Source organism: Telmatherina bonti (assembly GCF_933228915.1).
Source record: "Telmatherina bonti genome assembly, chromosome: 4".
Lineage (NCBI taxonomy): Eukaryota > Metazoa > Chordata > Actinopteri > Atheriniformes > Telmatherinidae > Telmatherina > Telmatherina bonti.
This window is the reverse complement of record NC_136622.1, coordinates 28,845,321-28,866,362: the sequence shown is the minus strand read 5'-3', so window position 1 is coordinate 28,866,362 and position 21,042 is coordinate 28,845,321. Positions and strand designations below refer to the sequence as shown.

The window sequence follows — 21,042 nt, the reverse complement described above, 5'->3', positions numbered from 1 at the left end:
GGTTTTCGTCCGTTTTAGTTCTTGCCATCACTATTTCATACATTCTTTCTCTGCCTCTCTCCTATTTTTTGCCAGGTTCGACTGACAACATTATTTGCTGAGCTCGGTCCAAGATGATTACATTTATATAAGATTCAGCCCATCTCATAGTCAAAGTCTGTGCCTCTGGCACAAGTACAGTAACCATGGCAACCAGCATCAGCTACAGTACATTTCCAGAAGCATCTAGTGTAGCTGTCTCGTTTATTTAGCCACTGTACATAATGTGCATGTGCCAGCTCTTTAACATGTGGTGACATAATACAAACACTCGCAGGTATCTATAAAAAGCCCCCAAACAAAAGCAGCAAGTGTGTCCTAACTATTTTTATAACATACAAAATCTGTATTATCTAAAAGTATCACTTCTGTATTGTCTTCCACATGCAGAAAACATAAACTGCTGTATGTTTCCACCCTCTGTTATTCACCATATAACTATATAAAACTATATAAAACAATGCTAACTGGCATGTACTGCCAGGGAAACAGAAAATAGTTCCAGGGATTCATTGAGACAAACGCAAACATTAATGAAAAAGGACGCAGTGCACAGTTTTCAGTCAACAGTACTTCAAGAATAATATTTTTGGTGCAAAAATACTTCGGTGTTATCCATTATTGCCAAATTGTGTTGCTTTTTTCAAAAGAAATGAACAACAATTGATTTGATTTTGTGTCAAGCAGCAGGTACCAAAAGAATCTATTACATGTGAGCACAAGCCTGTTTTCTTCTTGAATAATTCAGTCAACTTTAAAGAGATAAGGTACAAGAATGGTTTAAATAATTACAAGAAACAGAGTCTATTTGGAAGGAATACGTGCAGAAATGATGCTCAGCATTTTCTCAGTATTGTATATGTCCATAATACATTTGTACACGTATTCACTCAGTGGCTCATCTGATTTTATGCCTTCTTTTTACGCCTGATATTCAAGTTCCACAGGTTGCTGTCCGTGGTGCTGAACCCTTCTCCTCATGTCAGACACACACCTACATTACACGCAGCTTTTTATTGGTGACTGGTTTGCGCATGCGAAGAGTAATCCCAGGCTACTTGCTTAAACAGATGACCACATGAGCAACAACAGAGCAGCACGCGCATTTTTTTCTTTTCTTTTCTTTTTAAAAAAAATTTTTTTTTTTTTGCCTTAAAACCCTGGCATAAAACCATATCCAGGCTTTAATTCCCCTTGCCTGCCCGTTTTGCAGATCGCAACAGGCTGCCAATGTGGTGTCAACGCTGAAGACCCCAGTGCCACCTGTAACTGCGCCTCTGCTCCCCCAGACTTTTCATGCCGACATCGAGGATGAAGAAGCAAAACGTCCGGACCCTGTCGCTCATCCTTTGCATGTTCTCCTATTTGCTGGTGGGCGCCGCGGTGTTTGACGCGCTGGAGTCCGAGTCGGAGACTTCCCGCAGACGCATCCTGGAGCAGAAGCGCAACGAGATGAAGAAGAAGTACCGCTTCTCCGAGGATGACTACCGCGAAATCGAGCGAGTAGTGCTGCAAGCTGAGCCCCACCGCGCGGGGAGGCAGTGGAAATTTGCCGGCTCCTTTTACTTTGCCATAACAGTCATCACCACCATTGGTAAGTTAATGCACGCCTTCTATCTGTGATACGGAGAGATGCTTCACTCTGATTCAGTGTTGGAGCTCTGACGCAGTGTTCCGGGCTAGTTTTTAATTTGACTTATCAAAAACCTCAAATCAACTGTTTTTTCTGTTTTTTAACCCATGTGCTGTATGAATATGCGTCACAGCATTCTTCCCATTTCCACCTTTCTGCATTAAGGTTATGGACACGCAGCTCCAGGCACAGACGCAGGAAAGGTCTTCTGCATGTTCTACGCTGTGCTTGGCATTCCTCTCACTTTGGTCATGTTCCAGAGCCTGGGTGAGAGGATGAACACATTTGTTCGTTATCTCCTACATAAGCTGAAGCAGTGCATGGGCTTTCGACGCACCGAAGTGTCCATGGAGAACATGGTCCTGGTGGGCTTCCTGTCGTGCATTGGAACCCTGTGTGTAGGAGCTGCAGCCTTTTCTCACTTTGAGGGATGGAGCTTCTTCCATGCTTACTATTACTGCTTCATTACACTCACTACTATTGGTTTTGGGGACTTTGTGGCCCTGCAGAAAAAAGAGGACCTGCAGGAGAAGACGCCCTATGTTGCTTTCAGCTTCATGTACATCTTGGTGGGGCTAACTGTCATTGGCGCTTTTCTTAATTTGGTGGTGCTTCGTTTCCTCACCATGAACACTGAGGATGAAAAGCGAGATGCTCAAGAGAGGGCTTCCCTGAGGAGGGACAAAGGTCGTCTGGAAGGGGCTCTGAGTCTGCGTGTTGTAGGGGATCACAGCAGAGACAGCCTCAGGGAGAGGAACAGGGGCGCCATGTTGCACAGTCATAGCCACAGCACACTCTTCCTCCCTATGGAGGAAGGAACCAGCCGCACCAACCTCATCTCTTCCCCAGCCGAGGATCAGGAGAGACGAGCAAGCCCATGCAAGCACAGTTTACATCTTCAGATCAAGGCAGGAAGGCGGAAGCAGGAGCCAAGCCTCAGTTCCCTCTGCTCCTCCTGCGTGTGCTACCGCTTGGAGATTTGTGACAGTCCTCTGATGGCACGCAGTGAACGCCACTGCTGCCATGCCAGTTCTGTTTATTACAACTCCGTCTCATACAGGATCCAGGGCTGCTTGCCCAGGTCCCACAACAACACTGGGCTCTCTTCCCCAGGAGGCACGCTCTCACCTGGGCACAGCTTCCAGGAGTTTCTCCATTTAAGGAGAAAGTCAGTGTAAAGAGTGTTATTGTGAGGAATATTTTTTTGCACAGCCTTCAAACAGCGTTTTCAGAGACACTTTGTGTTACTCTTCTTTTGTGCATGACGACATGTATTCTGTCCAATGGATAAATTGTGTGATGTGGAAATTTTATACTATAAAGCAAGATTTTTTTTTTTCCATTTGTTTTTGCAGATTTATGTTGATGATTCTGCTGCATGCATGTAAGCAATGCATGGTCAACACAATGAATAGCACACAATGTGAATGCCTAAGTGCTACACAAAGACATGAAATGTTTGCCTTCTCCACTGTTTTTCCCACATATAATTTGGATAAAATACTTATGAATGTCTCAAACTGCAGTGAAGGGATATAAACCACCTTCAGCGGACTCTGCTCCTGCTTTTGACAAAACTCTAAACTTTTCATGCCATAGCAAGAAGATGTCATTAAACTTTTATATGCCTTAAAGTACTCTGACTAAGCACATGAGCTATGTGGCTTCTTTACACAGTGCATTTAAAATATCATTCAATTATTAAGCACCAGAGGTGGGGAATGAAAGGAAAGGTGCAGAATTGCACTGTAATATAAAGAGATTATCCGCTTTAATGGATGTAGCTCACGACAAATATGTAGCAGGTTATGGGTAAAGCACTCACACTTGTGGAAAACAAGTCATTTCCAGTAAAGGATGGTTGTTTTAGTCATAATCAATGTAAGCCTCTTCCAGTATTGTTTTATTAAAGCTAATAAAGATTTTGTTGTTTTTATTTATTATATGCAGTAGATCCAGTTCTGGGATGTTATTGAACAAACTGACTTGTGTCTGTATGAGGTTTTTAAGCTTCTGGCATCATTTGTCTGTGTTTTCCTCCTGAGAAGAACACCTTGTAAAACTCAAGTTTTTTTTTCCTTCAACGACTGTTAAGGTAATTATTGGATAAATCTGTTTGAAAAAAAGGGAAACATTAGTTATTTGGAGCTCCAGGTGTTGTTGCAGTTATGCATTTTAATGTGTAGAAAAGGTCTTTTGTTTAAAAGAAAAAGTTGTGATTAAATTACTATTAAAACCTGAAAACTTGTAACATGGAAAAAAAACAACTTTAAAATCAGATTTAAATATTAAATCAGGTTTGACGCGTTTTTTCTACCTGCATGCAATCGCAGCACTTCCTGTAAAATTTGTACCCATGTGACATAAAAGTAATGAGTGATTTGCATTTAAGTACCGTCTTCTTGTGTTCAGCGCTACATCTACTCAAATTCAGAGACAAATGTACACCCCATTGTGCTCTTGCTTTTGACATCTGACTTATGTATTCTGGAAACTTTTTACATTAAAACTGATAATAATGTCACATTGTTCTGTTGAACTCTGTTAGACTGAACCACCTTGTAAAGTTTGGACATAAAAACACCTTTTGGAAGAAAAAAAAAAAAAAAGAAAGAAAAGGATGTAACCATATCCTTTACAGTCATGCAGGTCTGTTGAAGCCAATAATCGCTCAGAGTATGTAATGTCATCAGAAAAGATACTGTTCTGACTTGGTTGTTGCATTTTCCCTCCAACAAACCACATCAGCTTTAATGCTTTTCAGATCCAGATAAGATTTATATCTGTTAAGATGATAATTAATAGTACAACTTTGTTACCACACAGCGATGGCCCAGCAATGAGTGAAATAACACTGAAAAATGCAACTCTGGAAATAGACAAAAAAACATGTGGTCGTGTGAAATCAGCAGATTATCAAGCATTTGTTCCAAATACTTGAAAATTTCTTATGAAACATGGTAAGAAGAGAAAATGACCTCAGAACAACAGCCAAACACTTGCATTTAAAGGTCACCACATTTCATAACTTCCTTTTACTCAGAGACACGACCGAGATTAGGCAGGTTTACACAAAACCTCTGAATCAAAGTCACAAGTTCAAGATTTGACCAAAAAATACCTGAAGACAGATAATAAATAGGTTTTCTGGAGCAATGAAATGAAATGATGCAACAGATGGATGGACCTGTGACTGAATACTCGATGAACAAGTCGCACCACATCAAAAAAGGTTAAATGGTGGAGGAAGGATGGTATGACCTGTTAGAAAATAAGATGAGCTACCTGGATGTTGTGGGACTGAGAGTAAATTGAACCCCCTCATATATAGCTGGCAGCTTGTGGAGGATATTCCTGTATCAGTGGTACAGAAGAGCAAACATTCAGCAAGGTCATCATCATCCTCCTTTATGACAAAGTTTCTCAAGTGCATTCACTTAGACATCCAGCAAAGCTATGAAGGGGACAGAATGATGATTAATTAATTAATTAATTAATTAATTATCCTAACCGTTCAATCCAATGAAGGGTTGTGGGGAAGCTGGAGCTTATCCCAGCAGTCTTTGGGCGAAAGGCAGGGTACACCTTGGACAGCTCTCAGGTCCATCGCAAAGCATAATGATGACTCATTTTATGAAAACATGTTGGCCTTTCTCACATTAAAGGAAACAGAAAATGAACAATTAAGTTTCCAAAAATAAGGAAGGGAGAAGGACAGAGGAGAGAAAAGATGAGGTGGCTGAAACAGGACAAACATGGACAACCTATGCAGCACAAGAACCACTGATGAGGTTCAGAGGAAACATTTATTTATTCATTTTACTTTAGACTAATAATTTTGTATAATCTAGTTAAAATAATTAAAAGCACTGAATAAACAAACAGCTTGGAGAAGCAGTATTTTTTATATTAGCTTTTTAATAATCTGAATGTTAATAGTTTTTTTTTGTGATTGTTCACATTCATAGATTTCTCAGAGAATTTGTTTTGAGGGTTGATAAATTTAAAACACAATAATTTACCAACAATAAATCTAATCAAGAGGGATTAGTTAAAAGCTGGTCCATATTTATGTACCTGCAGTCTGATAAATAATCTGATCAGTGGGTTTACACTTCAGACAGATTTCAGATACATGAATCAACATAAGAAACGGTGGAAAAAGAATAGAAGATGGATGAATGTTGCTTCCTTGTCTTTCCTGAGGTTATTGTATATTTTAGCATTGCTTTAAATCCAGCTCATAAACCGTTATTGTGCTATTCTTTTTAAAACTATGAACCTCCCTTGTCTATTTCAGAGATGATACATAGAGTAAGATGCTGAAAAACATCACATGAATCACTATGCCTTTATAATGCTACATCTATTATTTCCACTCTATAAGCACCACAGGTTGTCTATTGCCACAAGAGAGAATTGCAGAGATAATCTATTGCAAGTTGTACACATTCATTTATTCATTTTCCAAACCGCTTATTCCAATTCAGGGTCGCGGGGAAGCTGGAGCCTATCCCAGCCGGCTTTGGGCGACAGGCAGGGTACACCCTGGACAGCTCGCCAGTCCATCGCAGGGCCACACACAGAGAGACGAACAACCACGCTCACACTCACTCCTAGGGACAATTTAGAGTGACCAATTAACCTATCATGCATGTCTTTGGATGGTGGGAGGAAGCCGGAGTACCCGGAGAGAACCCACGCATACACGGGGAGAACATGCAAACTCCACACAGAAAGGCCACTGACCAAACCAGCCAAGGATTGAACCAGTGACCTTCTTGCTGTGAGGCCACAGTGCTAACCACTGCTCCACCGTGCAGCCCTGTTGTACACATTCGTTCTGTTTTAATACCGGGGTTTGGTTTGAAATGGAAAACAGAAATCACAAAGCCTTTACACAAGAGTTCCTAAACATCCATTTCAAGCCATCTGTTTGTCTGCTGAAAAAGTCAACTACTTTACATATAAATATGAAAGTGATTGGGCAATGGTATCAGAAATGGTGATTGGTTATGAAAAGCCATCTGCTCTGGGTGCATGTAGTGTGCACATGGTGACATTTCCTCTTTTCTCTTCAGGTCATTTTAATTCCAAATCTCTTTTCTTTTTAACTGCAGGTTTGCGCAGTGCTTTGTCCTTTACATGCAGTTCTCATTATTCCTTGTTCTTATTGTGGCCAAAAGGGGGTGAAACCAGGTGCAATGCAAATACCTTGACAAGAGGGCCCTCTACAGGTGATAACACTTAAGGGTAATTTGAGTAAAAAGTGAATCATAAAGGCGCAGAGACAACATTTAGCCACTAGAGGGCAGTATGTGCATTTATAAGGGAGTATCTGGAAGTTGATGATCAGTTCAGACACAATGCACAGAAAATGTCATGTTATCTTTATTCATTCTATTTTTATTTATTATCTGTTTGTAATAATATTTTATTAGTTTTCAGTAAATAACAGGCAGTGTAAAGTCTACAGAATATTTACAGTGTACAAATTATCATCAATACTTTGGTAAACAGAAAATGTGCTTTCAACTCCAAATGTAACCATAAGACTTTAATCTGATCTTTTGTGGTATTTGCCATCTCTGGTCTGGGTTATAATGAAAGAAATGATCAAACATGCAGCTTACAGTTGCCTGAATTATGCATTCCAATGTCATACTTTCTCAAGGATTTAATAATCAACACAATGTTCACACTGTATAATATTCTCCCCATTCCAAAGAGCCGCAACTTCAGTCATATTCAGCACATGATGAGTGTAGAAAACAGAGCAAATACAAAATGATTAAATAGGACAGGGAGTACTGTAAAATACAATTTAACTCTCTGAAAAATCTCAGACTTTTAGTTATTTACCTCTTTTTACCTTAAGAACAGACATTTTGCACAGATATACTTTTTTTGCACCGATTTTATATATTTAAATTGCGTCGTTTTACTCTATTATTCTTTAGTCTTTATTCTCAGTGCCTATCCAATCTGTTTTGTTGTGGACATAATGCATTGCAATCTCGGTCTACAGTGTTACGGTTTAGAAAGCCAGAACCCAAAACTCAGCCAACAAGGAAGTTTAAACAGATTTATCAAAATATTGATGGTGTTGAAGGAAATCTTGATTAGTCTGATCTTCAGGAAGTCTGGAACACAAAAAAACAGAGGTGAACCAAAACAGGGGTGAGATAATACTGGAGAGGCCAAGAAATGAATGTTTACCAGGAGATGGGAAATAGGCAGCCTAAAAATACTCCTCCAGAGCAGGGAAAGCAATCTCTGCAATCCAGAATCTCAAGGTCCAAAATGGGTCCACACCGAAAGACACGAGAAAGCAGAAGAAATCCAAGGAGCAAGTAAGAGGCAGGGTTCAGCAACAGGTGATCAGTTCATGCCAATAAGGGGGTAGCAAAGATGGTGGTCCGGGACAAGCAAGGTCAAACCAGGTTTTTTCTCAGAGTCAGGTACACAAACAAGGTTCCAAAGGTGTGATAAAGACAGACGATCTTGCACTGAGCAGGTCTAGAGCTGGTCTTTAAGTAGAGGGCAGAACGGGTGAGGATTATGAGCAATCAGGCCAGGGAAGAGTGCAGCTCATTAAGGGCAGAGCAGAAAACATGACACTACAGTTCATCGATGATGTTGAATTACAATAAAAGAATCTGAGTCTGAATCTGAATCTGAATTATAGATACGGAGAATGTGGATTCAAAAGTACTTCAAACAGTTTCTATAGGATGGGAGATTGAGATGGATCCTCCAACTCAATCTGTTGGTTTCCTTATATAGGCTATTATGAATAGGCTTTCATTATGTTCTTTTTGTCTGTCTGTGAAGCGTCTTGAGATGCCATTGCTGTGATTTGACGCTATATAAATAAAGCTGAATTGAATTGAATTGAATTCTATCCTGCCAAACCTGCAGGACCTTAACCATGGTCACTATACTGCAACACAGAAATAATCAAAACAAAACAAAAGGTTGAACAATCGGATAATATATGAATACTTCAAAAAGTATAAAATAATTACAGTGTGAGTTATTGAGAAAAAATATTTCATGCAGGAGTACCATCCCTGCAGTGACCATGAACCCAGAGTGTTTTTCAGTACGAAGCCAACTCCTCTGTTATTTAACCTGTCGACATTCTTCCAGATACTCAGGCAAGAAAAGAGAAAAAAAACTTCTAGCAGAAAATACAAAAAGAAGTCTGTTGGAGAGTCTATATTTATCTGCAGGTTCTGGATCATTCCTCTGAATGCATTACCGGACTGTGTCTTCATATCATTTACAGACCACTCTCTCATTTATTGACCTATTGTTGTCATGTCATTAAACGATCAATAACTGTCAACATCTGCAACTATCATTTTCAATACAAATGAGGTCAGACATGTTGGAACTGAACACATTGATCCAAATATAATTTTTTCCAGGAACCAGCCGTCTATTGAATTGCACGAATGGTACAAAGGAAGTATTGGCATCAGTCCAGGACATGATTTATTTTACAATGATGTATTACAGCAACGTAGAAGCAAAAACAGCCACAAATGAGCTGGTAGAAAGTGGCATGGGTGGCCACATGTGTCTGCCTGAGAGGTGTGTGTTAAAAAGGATCTAAATAACATTACAGTCATCTTGCAGCTTGTACATTTTTATGGTAACACTTTATAATAATAGGACAAGTCATATACTTAAGTAATGTGTAACTCATGATGAACTAATGCATTAATTCACAAAGACTTTATCAAGAACTCCTGTTGTTCATCATGAACTAATGATGATCTCAATGTTGATTCATGTGATTACTTCATCAATTAATAATGAGCATTAGTTCACTGTTAAGTCATCAAAATGTCAACAAATTTGCTGGTTTAGATACAAGTATATAATTTAATTCCCTGCTACTTTGTTTGATTTGTTTTTAATCAAAGCAAGACACACTCAAAGGAGTTCACTTTGGTGAACATGGATGTGTAAAAGCGCTTGGTGTGATTGTTAGGGTTTTAAAATCACTGTATTAATGCAGTACATTTAACAAAGATATGACATTGGGATGTATGGAAATGCTTGATATCAAATACATAGCTGCTTTAGAAACAACAAAATAAATAAATAAATAAATAAACTTACAATGAACTTTTATTAATAGTCACCCAAAGCGCTTTTATATCCATGTTCACCCAAAAAATCTCCTTTGAGTGTCTTGCATAAATAAAAATGAAAATAAAACCAGTGGCAGAGAATTAAATGATATGTTTCTATTTAAACTGACAAATATGTCAACATATCGATGAATTAACAGTAAACTAATGCTCATTTATTGATGATCAATAAAAGATCAAGTAAACACATGAATCAACATTGACATCATTGTTAGTTCATGGTGAGCAACAGGAATTAATTATAAAGCCTTCTTTAATAAATGCATTAGTTCATCATGAGTTACGTTTTATCTAAGTATATGATACGTATCATTATTGTAAAGGGTTACTATTTCTATTGTTTTCACTATTCTCTTGTTTGTCATATTTTGTTGTTTTTGTATCCAAACTATGGTACTAACTTTTGGACTAAAACAGGCAAAGCATCTTTTAAGGCATTAATGTAACATGAACTCAAGAAAATCCCCCCCGGTGCCCAGAGAAACCCTTCATCTTATGAAGCTTTCTTATGATCCGCCCAAACAATTTCAGGTTATGTGAGGCTTTTTGTGCCCGAGGACATGGATGAAAGCAAGGTGCTACATCTCCTGCTAAAATGAATGCTCTTGAAAGGGATAATCAGATCGAGACTCATTAAAATGTAAGATGGTGCAAGTAGGATGTGAAGAGATAATTATGCTCTTCCTAGGTTTTCGACAAATTGATTTAAAATTTAAAATCATACTCGGTTGTAATGCAACATTAAGCCCATCTTTATCTGCTTGAAGTCTATTCTCTTCCGAAGGAGAGTGAAAATACGTAGCGTGTCCCATGCAGAATAGGTGTCAAGATGAGGCTCACGCTCTTGCCAAATGTCATCTTGTGTGACACAGATAATGTGTCAGTTTGGAAGTGTCTGTTCTATTTAGGAAGTGATGACTGCATTAAAGCATACATCAAGGGCCTTAGACGAAATCTTTATTGCTATTACTCAGCAAACTCTTGTCTGATCTCTTTACTGTGAGATATGACAATGATGATCAGGAGCATGTGCTACATAAAGCCTGCGGCCTCTTTTTACATCCCACAGAACAAGAAAGAGTATAAATGGCAGCCGGTCTGACGTAAAGCAGAGCAGACAGTGTGATTTGATGGATTATTGATTTGATCTACTGGAAGAACAACATTTTCTCTGCACTTATTGTGCAGGTGTAAACATCAAGAGAGAGAATTCACTTCAGTTTCGTAGCTTTAGCCTTTTCCTGGCTTTACTAACAGAATAATTTATTTGCAGTGTGTTGTTACTCTTTTAAAATGCCATATATGATGATAATAATGAAAGGATCTCATCAGATCTTAAAATGAAATAAATGCAAACTTGGATTAACAGAATCATAAAACACATTAAGCTGTGTGATTATTCATTCATTCATTTTCCGAACTGCTTATTCCAATTCAGGGTTGTGGGGAAGCTGGAGCCTATCCCAGCTGGCTTTGGGTGACAGGCAGAGTACACCCTGGACAGCTCGCCAGTCCATCGCAGGGCCACACACAGAGAGACGAACAACCACACTCACGCTCACACTCACTCCTAGGGGCAATTTAGAGTGACCAATTAACCTATCATGCATGTCTTTGGATGGTGGGAGGAAGCCGGAGTACCCGGAGAGAACCCACGCATACACGGGGAGAACATGCAAACTCCACACAGAAAGGCCACTGGCCAAATCAGCCAAGGATTGAACCAGTGACCTTCTTGCTGTGAGGCCACAGTGCTAACCACTGCGCCACCGTGCAGCCCCGCTGTGTGATTATTTATCACAAAACGAAACCAAAATGCAGAAGCAGTGTGATTCAAGCTAAGCACAACTCTCGACCTTCTTTAACAAGAATAACTTGTAATAATATAAGTTGCATGATGTGATCGTGTTTGTGTGGAAGCTTCGCGTTATTGCAGAGACAGGTGGAGGGAGCGCTTGCCACGATATCCTGCAGATCTCTGCAGTAAAATTACTGTCACGACCCTCAGATCAGCAAAAATCCAACATGTTACAGGTAGACTGGCACTGTTACAGGAAACATTTGCAAACTTCACAGTAAGTCAGATTTTGTCTTGTACAGCTAAGATTGATGACAAACATTTATCTGAGTTACTGGCTTGCACTGAAATTTCCTGGCTGAACACTTTTGTTTTTTTCTCTCTTTCTATAACAAGACAGAATCATACAGATTTTATTTTTCTTTTCAGTCATCATTGTATTTGACGTTGTCAGTCTCTTACATCATTGTGGAAGAATTTTGATGCATGGTTCTTTACAACTTTCCTTTATTTCATTCATTTTTGTGTGCATTTTGTTTAAGCACAGTTCTTTTAGGATTCCACAACAGCATTTCAGTCAGATTAAAGTCTCCAATTTGACCAGATCGTTGTATTAATGAAATTATTTTCTTTTCAGCCATTCTGCTGTAGATTTGCTGCTGTGCTTGGAATAATTTTCTTGTTACGTGACCTAAAATCAGTCAAACTGTGGTTGTCAGACAGAAGCACTCACATTTGAATCTAAAATATTTTGGTCTACAAAGGAGTTCCTGGTTGATTCAATGTCTGCAAGGTGTTCAGGTCTGATGCCTGACAAGTTCAAATCATCAGCCCTCCACCACCATGCTCAATGGATGCTCAGAAGCATGTAGGAGGTGCACGGTGCATTAGAGTGTGTGTGGGGTTGTGTGTTGCAGAGGTGGCGGTTCACGTGTGATTGGCCGTGTGCATGCATAGAAGAGTATGAAGGCACATACTCACCTGGGATGCAGACGAGAGAGTTAGGATGGGGTAGTTGCCATAGTTTTGTTGACTGCTATCATTCATTCATCATCATTTTTATCTGTTCATCTCGCTGATTAAATCAACCCATTTATCTGTCCAAGTTGTGCTGTTATAGCTCGGCAAAGTGTGCAATAAATCTAACAAAAGTCATCCTGGAGCTCAGCGTATCTGTCATAGAACTTCCTTTCGCGTCACAAATAAGCAAACTTGAGGACCCGACCCATACTCTCAGTGGCTTAGGTGGTTTGGAAGCCACAATAAAGCATTTGTTCTGTTGTATTTAGTTTGCACGAAACATGTTGGTTTACATTTTGACCAAACAACTCTAGTTTGGTCTAATTTTTTTCAAAGTACCTTATTTCATAGTTTCTTTCTCAAACATAGCTGTAATGCCATGTTCTTTTGAAGAGAAGAGACTTTCTCATGGAAAAATGTCCAAACATTCCATACTTATTTTGATTTTACAGCCACAAACATCATCATTTAACACGCTAAGTGAAGCTTGTAGAATCTGAGATGTGTCTGTTGGCTTTTAGGAGTGAATTTGTGGTCAACTTGACTTCCACTCCTAAGAAGATTGATAGTTTTCAGAATTGTTTTCATGCTGAAAAATGTTTCTCAGTGTAGAATTGTGGGCTGCAAATAGTATGGAAATGTCCGTTTAACCATTCTCAGACTGATGGGTGGCAAAAGTATTTCTCTAAGATCATAGCTGATGATTTGTGCTATCATCCTAACACACACCTGAATGTTCCAAACCAGAAAATCCCCAAACCTCTGCTTTTACATTGGTGCTTAAATTAGGTGATTACCGGTTAATTATGCGATTACTGTTACCGTTATTTCTACGTCAACAGGTCACTTTTAAGCAAACAATTTTCTTTGATTCCTCACTTTGGTACTGAGAATGCCTTGCACAGTAGCAATAAATAACTAAAGTTTAAACCCCTTCGTCTCACACAAACACATGAAAAGAGCTCTACTACTCCCCTTCTTTGAATATCTTGTTTCCAATTGTAGAAACACAAACTCTGAACGGAATGAAGGCGGAAGAAAGATGAAACAGTAATGTAGCTTTAGAGCCAGTGAGACACCAGACAGCTTAAACATCACCACCCCACCCAACACCCATTCTCCCCACTCTTCTTATACCACTCCCACCAGTCATCTGTGCATGAAATGGAGGTAAACAGTGATAAATAGCAATCAGAACACTAAAGAAGAGGCCAACACTAATATATAATTGTTACCAACTCTAGCGCCGTTCACTCCTGTGAAAGCACAAATAAGTTGCAACAAGGCTTAAACAACACAATAATTAAACACTTTTTCCAAACTAATAAACCAGCGCAATTGAATTGAAGGCTGATGCACAAACACACGTGCGTGAGAGACAAAGTGTTCACATCCATCGTGCTAATTTCTCTGCAGGAAAGCCATTAATGGTTTTAAATGAGGACGAGCTGCCAGCGATACAACTGATCTGTGTGTGAAAAGGAATTAAGTGGAAGAGAAGGACAAGTGGAATATTTCACGGGCAGTACTGATTGCTCCTTGTCAGAGTGTAAATTATGCTTTTGTCGTCTGCTGCTGTATGATAAACAAATCATGAATATAACCCATGCAGTATTTCTTACTGACATGTAATCAGTCATCATTTATGCATCAGCATTAATGCATGATGTTTTTAATTTCCACTGCTTTCTGGCGGGGGGGGGGGGGGGGGGGGGGGGGGGGGGGGGGGCACAGTTATAACCTCATTTTACAGGATCATGGTATTTGTTACTTTACAGTATGGCTGTGACTCAAGAGGTTGTCCATTAATCAGAGTTGGAACCCTTGAGGAAACAACACCTCCTTCAGTGACAGTGTCCTTGAGCAAGACACTGATGTTCAAGCACTGAAGATGTTCCCGATGGGGAGGTCAGCGCCATGCACGCCAGTTTCTATGTCCCTGCAAATGTGTTTGAAGGAGTGGATAAGATTCTATTTAGCTGTCATACCTGTAAGTGAAAAATAAACATTTTATTTCAATCATTTCTCCTTTTTTAATCACCAGTTACACAAATAATCAATTAAAGTTTCTTAATCAAAGTTGTAGGAAGAGATGTTTTTGTTAAAACGTTCAATTTGACAGTTTTTTTAGTGCCAAGAGTTATCACTCAAACAGCAAATTAGAATACTGCTGTTCTTTTTTCTTTTTTTTCTTTTTAAAGCTTTCCATCCATTTTAAGCCCTTGGATCTTTATGGACTCAACTTTATATAAAGTGTAACACAGATTTCCAACAAATAGTAGTAAACTAAATCTGTCATCAGTATGGCACATATGAAAGGTAAAATAAAAAACATTTTATGATCAAATACAAAAACCCACAATGTGGTATCGCACTTGCGTGTAAAATGAAGAGTTAAAATACATTTTGAAGCTTGATAAATACATATATGACAACAAAATGCAATAATTTGCAAATCTCATAAACCAATATTTCATTCACAATAGACATAAAAAACACACCGAAGGGCGAAAGTGACACTTTTCAGTCTTTATGATAATATTTGCTCACTTGGAAAGTGGTTGCAGCAACACAGCTCACAAAGTTTGCATGAGGGCAATAAAATGCTGGAAAAGTAATCGACACAGAACAACAACTGGAGGAGAATTTGACATCTAATTACTGGCTCAGCTAACAGCCCAGTAACACGGATGGGTGAAAAAAAGGATTGTCAATATGGAGCCATAAAATGAGCAATTCACCTCATCATCTCCCTAACATGGGTTGTTATTTAACAGTTGTTGTTTTGCTGATGGCTGATGGCTGACATTCCTAGAAGCTGATGTCAGAAAAGTTATAAACATCACGATGGAGCCCTCTCATCCATCTCACGGTCTCTTTGTGCTCCTTCCGTCTGGAAAGAGACTTCAGAGCATATGGGCCGTGACATCTAGACAGCGCAACAGTTGCTTCCCTCAGGACACCAGAGAAATGAAGAAACTGCATAAACTTCCCTCAGTTCCCCAGTTAGAATCAAAGAATGAAGCAGACTGAACATTACCAACATTTCCAGCACTGCATCACACCTGTTCTGCTTTTAAATCTAAACTTCTCTTCATAATCTTATGATCAACGTTTAAGTTTCAAGTGATTCTGTCCAATGTGCGTGTTTTACATTGATGAATAAGAGGACATTATCTCACTTCTTATATGTTGGAGGTGTGCAATGAAAGTGACAATAAACTGAACTGTGAGTAAAAAGAATGAAAGTAAACCGATAAGAGATCAGCCTGAAAGCCGAAGCAATGAGCAGGAAAAAGCTGCCGAGTTCAGCATAGTTGAATGGAATAAAAAAATGATCATCTACTATAAGTACAGCACCTGCTTTCACATTTGTTCTATTGATAGTAGAGCGTTATGAATCTGTGCAGCTCAAAGCACATTCTGAAATTAAGCAGAAAAGAAACCCCAAAACAAAACAAATATTTTCCATTTGTGAAAGCGTGTTTGAATTTTCCAGTTCTCCCTTCCCACCCAGAGCATTACTTGAGCTTCAAACAATCGATGACCTGCTGACACTCCTCATCCGCTCATCCCAGCGTCCCCTGCAGGTCCCAGAGCAATTAGCCTGCTTGCATTCCTGTCAGTACAAAGCACCATACATGGCTAATCCCTCTCTTTTCTCACTTTCTTTCTTTCCTTTATTGATTCTTTTACATCCAGTTGGACATGTTTTCTGTTTTGTTTCTTTCTCAGAAGTTTCGACTGCCTGACACGTATAACTGGAGGTGTGTGGACGTTTTACAGCTTTTACACGCATACCCTTTATTTGCCTGTAAAAGGCTGTTGTTGAGAAGTCAGTAATAGATGTGTACGTCTGAGGCTGTCAAATCTTTGCCTCTGCGAGCAGGAATGCGTGTCGCATTGGATGCGTGTGCAGTTTGTGCAGTTGTGCATCATATTGGCATTCCTTCAGCAGAGTCGTCGTAAAACCAGACATTCATCACCCCAAAGAGAGAGGAGCAATTTCTGTTTCACTCGCCCAAAAGGTGTCTGGACTCTTTAAAGATAATAGCTTTATTTGGTAATAAATATGCATTGAATGTCCCTTGTCCCTATTTGTCCATGAAAAGGGACAAATTGTATGTATTCATTATAAACAAAGGCTCTGTAATAAACCCCGACGACTTAATGTTCAGCTTTTAGTTGGTTCTTTGGTTGCTGATGCCACTCAGAAGTCACTGTTTCAGCTGGAACTTTCTGTTGTTCTTCTATTCACAGAATTTGCAAAAGATATTGTCCAGCACAAATGACATCATCAGATTCTATGTTAGACTCCACATCCTCATACTTACAGTACCAGTCATAAGTTTGGACACACTTTTCCATTTTCCAATTGGAAAGTTTGTCCAAACTTTTGACTGGTGGTTCATATGCAGAGATTTGCTGGTGTTGACTAAAAAAAAAAAGATCCATTTATTGTCCAAAACTTTGGAAAACAACATAAAAGTTGTGTCTTTGCTCTTCTTTTAAATCAAGATATGTTCATTGAGCGTAAGGGCAAAAAGTGTGTGTGAGTGTGTGTGTTATGTGAAGTAAAAAAAGGCGGTCAACCTGTTCAGTGAAGCCATTCAGCCTTTTACAAATGTTCATTTTTAGAACTAAAGTAAAAGTCCAGCATCAATTGTGCAGAAATATCTTCTAAAACTATAAGTTAAGGAGCTGTAAAAAAGTGAGGATGTGCATTTAAGTTATAAATTTAGAGCAAAGTAATCGGGACTTCGTTTATTTTCTTCAACTTGCAGCCAAAAGGCTAATGACTCAGTTGCCATCCAGCAGGAGAATAAACACGGCTGAGGCTCCCTGCTGGCAGCTGCACGCGGTGACCTGGGACTGCAGGAGCACAGTCGTGCTGACTCTGTGAATCTGAACACACAGAGGCTGGCTTGTCACAGGGCCAAGCATTCGATTTGTTTAGAGACACAATATGGCCATCTTGGCTGAGTGCTGGAAAAGACGCCGAGGGAGCCAGTCTGCGCCAGCCAACTTTCTCTTGTCGCTCTCACTCTCTTATTTTCCACAGTGAGACCAGCCTCTGCGGGGAGCATTTGAAGGAGGGAAAACACTTTCATGGGAGATTCAAAGAGGTAATCAAACATGCATTGTTCTCTGAAATTGCTCAACGTTTTGACACTTTCATTGTCTCCTTGATTTATGACTTTCTGACTCATAATAAATTCATGTAGCCTTTTTCTCTCTCTAAATATTTCAAAATATTTCTGTGAAACATTTTACTCATTGATGAGCCCCTTAAAAGCGAACTTGTGTGAATTATATTCCTCACGACACACACAAAAAAAACCCCATAACAATCTTTACATGCTGTGTGGAAGTCTTTCTCTGAGAGGAGCATTTTGTCAGTTTATTATCACTCTGTCAGCTTCTCTGCACAGAAGAATTAAACATTCACATGAAGGAAGAACTACAGAGTTAGTTTCAGCTTTTCCAACTCCGGCTGCGGCACGCTGCACAGCAAACAGGGAATAAATGAGTAAAACTTCTGACTGCACGATTTGCCGTTTTAGATTAACAGGCAGGGTTTTTCTCCTTAATTTGTGGAAAATGAATTAACTAATAAAATAACTGCAATCATAATTAGATAGTTTTTTGAACATGTAGGTTCCAGTCTGTCCATATTTGATGTGTTATTAAATTATAAGTTTAATTAATGACAAATGACAAAAAGCACTTTTTTTTTTATTGGTAGGCAAACATTTAAGAAGGGTCTTTGTCACTAATTAAACTTGTTTAAACTTAATTAAAAGAAAACTATCTAGTTATGATTGTAATTATTTTTTAGTTAATTTTTTTTTTTTTTTTAATATTGAAAATCTTACATACTCCACCTTTGAGACCACTTTTTTTTTTCTGTATCCCTTTTTCAGACCACCAGGTGTCAGTCATTCAGTCCACACAGGCTTCCCAGTCCTCTAACCATCCCTGCAGTGTATGTACATACAGTAGCTCTCCAGATGCATGCAGCCTGGTTGTCTTCCTGATCCAAGCATTCCAGGATTGTTTTGGGACTACCAAAATCCACCTGTTGCCTCTTTTTTTTTTAACTTCAATCTCTGTCTTCCCTCTGGTTGTGTTTGCTGGCCGTCCTGTCAACCTGCCACGCTCTCTCTGTCAGCTCCTGTTTTGTGTTTGTTACTGAAACAAAACGGTTCCCGTCTGCCTCCTCCTGATCCGCTTCCCTGCTGTCCCATCAGCATCACTACGGGCAAACGTACCTTTATGTGCACAAGAGGGCTAAGCAGTCATTTTTAGGAAGCATTGTTGCAGCAGAATTGTGTGTATTTTGGGGACTGCATTTAGTAATATATGAAGACCCTTTTATTGCTTTTGCAGGAATATTTCATCAGTCAGTGGTCCTCACTAATAAAGCCCATTCACACGATGATCATACTGTAATATGCGTAATATTTACATATAAACACATTTTTCATTGTTCACACCAGTGCACATCATACCTGTGAGACATATTTTGCCAGCAACTTTAGGGCCATCTAGGCAGAGCATTTCTCCCCCTTCAACTCCCTTTTGGTGCCTCATGGCAGTCTGTTTAATTCTCCTCCACAAGCTGCTGTTTCTCTTTGCGCGCTAAGGAATATTTTCCATTGTTCAGCCTATTTCTTTTGCTTTTACCGGGCTTTTCTCTTTTGCGTGCAATTTAAAGTGTTATTTTCAAAAGCTCTTTGGATGCACAAAGTGAATTGTCCTTACACGGATGACAGTCATGAGTCATTAGAGTTGAAAAAGGTAAATATACATATTTTAAAAACTTTTATCAAGTTTCTGTTCTTTTGGTTTTTTTTTATGACCTGACTTCCAGCTTGTCTGCCTCCACCAGAACTCTCTGCCCCATCTTGGTTGTTATTTAGTAGACTGAAGTCTAACCTTTCTGATATAGTTGATGAGCAAAGATTAAAACAAGCAGATGGAGAGTTGCTGTGACACTGATTAAAATGTCACATTTTTTTTTAGCATTTTCTTCAATTACCATCTGGATATGTTTTTTTTTTTTTTTTTTTTTTTTTTTTTTTAAAATACATAAACCCAACAAGAATAAAAATATATTGAGTAAAAGAAATGAATTTGTCCCAAATCATCAATGAAAACATGCTAATTGTTCTGTTTGCAGCTTTTTTAGTATTTTATTTTATGGTCTTCCATCAGCTGAAACACTGCAGTCTGGAGAACTGACTAATCAGAAAAGGGAACACAAATCTGCTAAAAATTATGAAAAGCAACAAGAAATCTTGCATATGGTCTGGAAGAAGTTGGAAAGGAAACGCTTAACTGTGACTCTGTGCTGCTGGAATAATTTCCAACGAAAAAGAAAAAGGTGTGTCAAGTGTGACCTAATTAGTTACGGCAGAGACTTGAACAGTGCAAGTTGCCTCTCAAGTGATTGGCAATCCAATGAATTGTAGAACTGAACAACCTGTAGGACTCCATAAAAACCCAAACATGAGTCTTCTTCTGTGTGAAACACTGAGATGGCATTAACACTGATCATGGAAATATTCAGGATAACATTGAGATTAATAGGATTTGGGGGTATTGAGATGCAGCTGATCAATATTAATTAGAAGTCAGCTTCATTCTTAGTTAAACTCATGTCAAAGCTTCCTCTCACTCTTGTTGTTTTTCCATTTTATTTCACACAGCTCATTATAATTTGCTTCAATTTATTTGTTTGCACTCATCTCTTGCTCATCTGTAATAGTTTCATTAAGTAGTCATACTCGTCCTCCTGTTGTCTTGGCAGTGAGGTTGAAACTTTTCTCCTGTAATGGGCTCGCTATTGAACATTCACTAGTAATTGAACAGTAATGAACTGTTCTGTGACCTGTGGTGTGTGAGTAATTGATTCTGAAGCAATGTTGTGGGCACATTGTGTGTGTACAATGCAAGCAGGCACTGTGTAAAAAGCAGCTGTTGTTGTGGGTGGAAAGTGCCGTTGCTGCTCTCGCCTATAGATGGTGATGCTGCACTTCTTGCCAAGCGAGCCGACTCACCGAGATCTCGCCAGGCTTTAAGCGATCACCTCTTCTGAAATAAGAAGACAACAGCGGGCAAAAGCTGCCAGTGTGCGCCTCGTATGGATTAAGATTTGTTTTGTTGTGTTCGAGGATTATTATGTTCTCTTGGTGTACGTTAGTCTTCAGATCACACACCATCATTGCTTTCATATAGTAACCACTGCTGTGTATTATGGTGAGATTTTATTTTCCTTCATATATATATTTTTGTTTCTTCTCCTTTTTTTCTTTTTTAAAAAACAAGTTGACCCTAAACAGTGGTTGCCATCAGATACACCTGACAATTATAGGCTGGATGAA

The 21,042-nt window shown here is 39.0% G+C and overlaps 1 protein-coding gene across 1 annotated transcript; it reads left to right on the top strand.

Annotated features, from left to right (window-relative positions):
- Nucleotides 1-1,335: 1,335 nt before the first annotated feature.
- Nucleotides 1,336-2,850, top strand: kcnk15 (potassium channel, subfamily K, member 15; the record flags this gene model as incomplete). The annotated part of the gene is made up of 2 exons (XM_079238971.1): nucleotides 1,336-1,633; nucleotides 1,838-2,850. 2 exons carry the CDS (start codon nucleotides 1,336-1,338, stop codon nucleotides 2,848-2,850), a joined length of 1,311 nt encoding a protein of 436 aa, XP_079095097.1.
- Nucleotides 2,851-21,042: the final 18,192 nt, after the last annotated feature.